At 38.0% G+C, this 6,000-nt stretch overlaps 2 protein-coding genes across 5 annotated transcripts in view; one reads left to right on the top strand and one right to left on the bottom strand.

Annotated features, from left to right (window-relative positions):
- Positions 1-440: 440 nt before the first annotated feature.
- On the bottom strand, positions 441-2,403 carry LOC127652538 (histone H3.3A). 2 transcript variants are annotated; one of them, XM_052138714.1, is made up of 4 exons: positions 2,316-2,403; positions 1,334-1,474; positions 1,094-1,247; positions 441-822 (listed from the first exon to the last, which is right to left on the bottom strand). In XM_052138714.1, the coding sequence occupies exons 2-4, from the start codon at positions 1,459-1,461 to the stop codon at positions 694-696; spliced, it is 411 nt and encodes a 136-aa protein (XP_051994674.1). In that variant the 5' UTR covers positions 1,462-1,474; positions 2,316-2,403; the 3' UTR covers positions 441-693. The 2 variants fall into 2 exon arrangements, with proteins under 2 accessions (XP_051994674.1, XP_051994675.1); XM_052138715.1 differs by having other exon boundaries at positions 2,322-2,370.
- An 825-nt stretch (positions 2,404-3,228) lies between these two features.
- LOC127652523 (putative E3 ubiquitin-protein ligase UNKL) overlaps positions 3,229-6,000 on the top strand; it is a 41,598-nt gene continuing 38,826 nt past the window's right edge. For all 3 annotated transcript variants that reach the window (XM_052138695.1, XM_052138694.1, XM_052138693.1), the window contains exons 1-2: positions 3,229-3,293; positions 4,121-4,330. In XM_052138695.1, coding sequence (XP_051994655.1) covers positions 3,229-3,293; positions 4,121-4,330 — 275 coding nt within the window. The remainder of the gene's footprint in view (positions 3,294-4,120; positions 4,331-6,000) is intronic.

The following is a 6,000-nucleotide window of genomic DNA, read 5'->3' as shown; positions in this document are numbered from 1 at the left end:
GAGACATGCATATTAAATAATGTAGGCTAATATCAGAGTTCGCAAACGTGAAGCACAATTTAAATACACCCCCCCATAAACGTAGGTTCCAAAACACATCAATTTAATCACCGCTTTCTGCAACAAATTAAAACGCCACAATTGCACGCCCTGGTGGTGGAAGTGTTCATACGTAAGCTTCATATTGGCTCGATAATGTTAGTGGCTAGTTATTCGAATTTTAATATAACTGTTCCCAACCAACTTAAATACTGTAAAACTATTAATAAAATCTACAGCTAAAATTAAGTGCACAAAAAATGTTTAACTATATGAAGCAGTATGTTACCAATCATGGTTCATACAATGGATTTTCCCCGTAAAATAAATTCATGTTTCTACAATGCAATACTTACAGACACAAATAAAATCCTGAGGCAAAGCATATGCAATGAACAAACTGAATAACCACACACAATTTTGAGGTAGTGTCATTTATTATTTACAACCCAATGATCAATGTAAAAGATAAGTGATAAATACTTTAGGCATGCAACTAAAGCCACTCTACAATGTTTAATCTAGACGCACTCACTTTTAAAACCAGAGTCTGTATGGAATGTTTTACAAAATGACTCCAAATGTACAAATCCATTGCTCGGAGTGTTTGTCATTAAAAGTACAAAAAAAAAAAAAAAAGAAGAAAAAAAAGAATTATGCTCTCTCCCCTCTGATTCGCCTTGCGAGCTGGATGTCCTTGGGCATGATTGTGACCCTCTTGGCGTGGATGGCACACAAGTTTGTGTCCTCAAACAGGCCAACAAGGTAGGCCTCACTTGCCTCCTATTTAAGTCAATAAACAAGTTAGAATAATATTGCTTTAAGATACTAAAATAAAACCACTAAACAGCAAAGTGATTGTTGAATGTTGTAGGCTAACCCAAACTGCTTTTAAAAAAAAAAAAAAAAAAAAAATTACTAATTTAGCCAGGTAACCTGAATGCACTTAAAGTGTTAAGTAAAAAACAAAAAATACTGAACCGGTTCTAAATTAGGTTCCAACAACGATTGAATAGGGTTGAATCATAAACTTATAAAATGTAACTGCACAAACCTGAAGCGCACCGATGGCAGCACTCTGAAACCTCAGGTCAGTTTTGAAGTCTTGTGCGATCTCCCTAACTAGACGCTGAAAGGGCAACTTGCGAATGAGCAACTCCGTTGACTTCTGGTAACGACGGATCTCTCTCAGAGCAACAGTTCCGGGCCTTTAAAAATGTAAATATATAAACTTCAGCAAAATCCATCAATATACAGTACAAGCCGCTGAACACTGCAGCATCATATCGCTCACCGGTATCTGTGGGGCTTCTTGACGCCACCTGTAGAGGGCGCGCTTTTCCTAGCAGCTTTAGTGGCCAGCTGTTTCCTTGGCGCCTTACCTCCAGTTGATTTACGCGCGGTCTGCTTAGTACGAGCCATTGTTCCTCAATCTCTAAAATTCAAACAGTAACGAATAATAAAAAAAAAGTTAGAACGACACGTTTTAAGTATTCGAACCATGGCTTAAAATGGCGGCATCATCCGGGACTTTCATTCTGCTTTTACCACTTCAAACCTATCCGAAAACTACCTTTATTAGATTAAATATCGTTTCGTTAACCAAATGATTCAACACGACCATTTAAACCTTACAATCCACCTACAACCATGCGTAATTTGTCGAACATAACCAAACACACAAAGATCCCAGACGCAGTTTCGGCGGGAGACATTGCAGTTATTATATGACAACCGCTACGTCACTAACCACCACATAATTCACCTTAAATACAGCAGATCACACAAACTCACCAAGTAAACTCGACCCAACATAAAGGCGCAATTACATAATGTAAAAACGGCGGGAAACTGCTCAGACACACAGAGGGTTAATTTATTTGAATTTATCATCTTAAGCAACCGGCAACTCGAGCGCTTCGTCCCCGAGCTGAAACACTTCAACACAAACCATTGTCCAAAATGGCGGGCAAAAAGTAAACGTACATTGACAAACCAGCTCATAAATACTATATGCCATACGTTCAAAATCCCGACGACTTTATAAATTGTTTTACGCCACATAGCTTAAATACATTTTAAATTAAATATGCTTAAAGCTACATTAGTGTTACATATATTTTCGAAACCAGCAAATGATCCGTTACTAAAAACAGAAGCCGAAAGCCAGAGCAACTCTTCTATAAAGGGAGTCTGGGTTTATTTCGAGTTCCCTAGTGAAACTGGTAAAATTACCGTTCAGTACTAAGAGTAACTTAAAACAAATGTAAACTTACACAAACCTCGTTGAATAAACTATGCCTTGCAGTCGTAACTCGTTTTGAAAATAAGAGGGTTGGGCACCAATTTATATATTTCTGTGGGCTTTCGTTTAGACACGCCCACACATGACGTTTCAGTTTCTCATTGGTTTCATTTTACTCCTCTAAGTTGTTTCGATTAATTTACATTGTTTGCATTTATTTAATTACACTTAATACAATTTTATTTGGAATGATGTTACACCGTAACAGACAATGTAATAGTAGTGAAAAACAAATATTGATTTGCAATTTATATTGCTATGACATTTATAAAGTACATTTTAAAATACTAAAATTTAATATTTGTAATAGTTTTCTCCAATCTTATATTTAGGAATCGCAAATCGAATCGTTTCGAAAGTATCCATATTTGTTTACATATCTTTTGTAGTAATGTATTCAATTACCTCTCGCACCACATAGAAATTAGCTCAAATCGAGAAAAAGGTCATACCTATAATTATTTTTTTAAAATGTATTTAACCAGTCAAGTTAATTGAAGAACAAAACTCTTATTTACAATAACAGCCTGGAAAACTATAAGCATTACCGATGTATGAAACTGCAGCTCAACTTTTAAATGTAAGCGTTCTAAACATAAATACATAAACGTAGTACATAAACACGCAACACGATTTAAATTGTGTTTTTATTGCATTTAGATATTGTACGTATTGAATACTTGTGTCTTTCAGTAAAATATATAGTTACAGTCTCTTTCGTTCGCTCGTTTCGTTTTGTTCATTGTGGCAGTGCTGCCATGCAGAATGGTGATTGTCCCGTTTGTTTGTCCCGCCAGTTGCTCATATTGGCCTTGCAGCGGCGCGCGAGAGCACGAGCAGACGAGAGGGTCCCCGCGCACGCGCTATTATTGTTTTGACTGAAAATGCCGTCGGTTTCGAAAACGGCGGCGAGCGCTTCTCCTCAAACCGAGAAACCAACCCACTATACGTAAGTAAAGTACGCATGAAAGGGACGAAAATACGTTTCCGTAGACATTATATTCGATATTCGGCTATCTGGTTTATATTTGTAACGCTTGCTTTTTCCTCTCCATCCGTGCGTTTTAAAATGGTGCTTTTCCATTTGTAAATTCTTCGGAATGCACGCGGCTCCCTAAGCACGATTTTGATCAAATCAACAATCTCACCTCAGATAAACATTGCGTTGTTTTCTGTCTTAACGCTCTTTGTTGGGTTTGGTGATTAAAAAAACTAAAAAAAAGTGTTTTTCGCTTATTTGCTCGAGCCTGCTTGTCCAAATGCTTGAAGACATGTTAATTTCACAGTGGAGACGCTCGCTAGATGTAGCTAGCAGGCTGGTTTGTTAGCTGCATCCGCCTCCTTTCACATCGGCCCGTGTTTTACTCTACGCTCCTTTCTCGCCGTACGCACTGGTGGCTTGGATGGAACGTACGGCGACACTTTTACGTAACTGGAAAAGCTAATCGCGAAGCACTTTGCGTAAGCTTAGAGTGTTGTAGCGATTAATAGCTCACCCTGGCTAGAGTGGATGCAGTTGATTTTTTATGCCATTAAACGGGATTTTGCACACTCCGCTGCTCATTGAACACATACAATGACCACGTTAACATATTTTATTGAACGTATTACTACCTCTTACGCATCTATAAACTTGTTTGAATGGCTAGTTTTGTTGTCGTATGGTAACGTCTGAGAAACTACGCAATGAAGTCGACAGCCAGCAAATTTACAACGTTCAACTTATAACTAGGTGTCAGGGTAAAGCTAAACATACTATTTATTTTTTAATTGCAGATATTTGAAGGAGTTCAGGACCGAGCAGTGCCCACTGTTTTTGCAGCACAAATGCACACAGCACAGACCCTTTACGTGTTTCCACTGGCATTTTCTAAACCAGCGAAGACGGAGACCCGTCCGGAGACGGGACGGGACTTTTAACTATAGCCCCGATGTATATTGCACGAAGTATGATGAAACAACAGGAATATGCCCTGATGGAGACGAGTAAGTAACTTTTTTTTTACCTGCGTTTCCTTTACACTTTAGTTTCTCATTCCCTGAAATGTATATTCTTATATATGATATACAGGTCAACAGTCAGATGGTGGAGGAGAGTGGGCGTTTTGTTGATTTGCTTATGTACTGCGCTTTGGGATCAAGGGACACGCCCCCTGTTCTCTAGCTTGTGATTGGCTCTCCTGTGCACGTACTTTGCCCTGATTGGCTCACACATTGACGAGTCTCTCGCTTCATAAAAACTCTTGTGTTTACGGTCATTGTTCATAGTTTATTGTATATAGCGTCTAGTTTTACTTTAATGCAGTCTATTATTTCACATATTTAAAGCACCAGAGTGTTTCCACAATGAATTTGTTTGAAATTGATGGAACACATTGTTTGCTTTCACTATAAGACATTGCCCAAGATATATAGCTAGGGACTTTATTGATCCCTTGTGCAAAATCATGTGTATCTTCATGTGAAATAGAATTAATATCAAGTGTTGTTGAAATCAGCTGAGCTGTTTGCTTGTGTTTTTCCCTTTTTTCTTCTTTTTTTTGTCTTATTTGCTGGGTTTATCAGCTCTATAATTGGCTCAATAAATGGATCAGATAATTCTTGTAGTTTCACCATCTTCAGTTCTAAAAGGCACTACAACTGGGCTTCCTACACTAGAATAAATGTATGGATGCCTACATTTTCTGTAAAGTGTTATAAACTGTATACATTGAGATCTCTTATTCTAAATAATGGAATGGGTACTTTGTTTTGCTTTTGGAAATACCTTTTCTTGATGTCATATGGTATTTTGATCTCTGATCTGCAAGATTGTCTTTGAATCCTGTGAGACATCAGCATTTTGATTCAACCAGTAGCAGCTGTCCTATGGTGACATCACAACTGTTGCCATAGTTACTGTTGCTACCTGAGCAAGATGCAGTTGCTATATTTAAGAAGATGATTGGGTATGTAGCATTTTGCGGATAAAAGCTGTGCTCTGCCAAAATGCTGCCTCTATTGTCACAGCTACATTTTCTCTTTGCCTTAAATCCTGTCTCTCAAATTAAACATATATGTAGTTGATATTTTTTATGTGCATTGCACATGTTGCACTCTTGTTTCAATCAAGTTTGCAGTGTTTTGAAGCATGCAGTTGTCAGTGTGAAAGTGAATTTAGAAAGGATGAATGCACTGATGACAAAAGAGATTACACTATTCCATATATACCATAAAAAAAGACATTACTTCTCTCTTAGGCCTTGTTCAGACTGCCACTAAAAAGCTTTTGCATATCCAGATTGTATCCAGATGAGTTTTTAATAGTCTGGACAGCAAAAAACCACATGAAATCTGATTTTTCAGAATCTGAGTCAAACCACATCGCGAGGTGGTTTCAAATGCGATTGAAATCTGATTTATTCAGATTCGTCTCAGTCAGGACGCTCTGGCTGCTCAAATAGGATTTTAAATCATCTTTAGCGTCACTCTTAACCTGACACACAATGGCGATGGCTGTGTCTCGTTTCGAAGGATTTATGCTAGGTAGGACGCTCCCTTTGAAGGCTGCAGTATACCAAGCTGAAATATCTATATTTCCAAACGAGACCCAGCCGACATAAAAAAATCGGTGACTGCAGCACGGAACATCACAATATTTACCAGTCTCCTCTGTC

This window comes from Xyrauchen texanus, chromosome 12 (genome assembly GCF_025860055.1).
Source record: "Xyrauchen texanus isolate HMW12.3.18 chromosome 12, RBS_HiC_50CHRs, whole genome shotgun sequence".
Classification (NCBI taxonomy): domain Eukaryota; kingdom Metazoa; phylum Chordata; class Actinopteri; order Cypriniformes; family Catostomidae; genus Xyrauchen; species Xyrauchen texanus.
The sequence above is the reverse complement of the archived record's forward strand: the minus strand, read 5'-3'. Positions and strand labels throughout refer to the sequence as shown.

What these genes read in the sequence shown, in the direction of transcription:
- LOC127652538 (XM_052138714.1), bottom strand. Translation starts at nt 1,461, where the DNA reads ATGGCTCGTACTAAGCAGACCGCGCGTAAATCAACTGGAGGTAAGGCG. An exon ending in AAGAAGCCCCACAGATACCG is followed by an intron (nt 1,248 to 1,333) that starts GTGAGCGATATG and finishes ACATTTTTAAAG; the next exon opens with GCCCGGAACTGTTGCTCTGA. An exon ending in CTGCCATCGGTGCGCTTCAG is followed by an intron (nt 823 to 1,093) that starts GTTTGTGCAGTT and finishes TGACTTAAATAG; the next exon opens with GAGGCAAGTGAGGCCTACCT.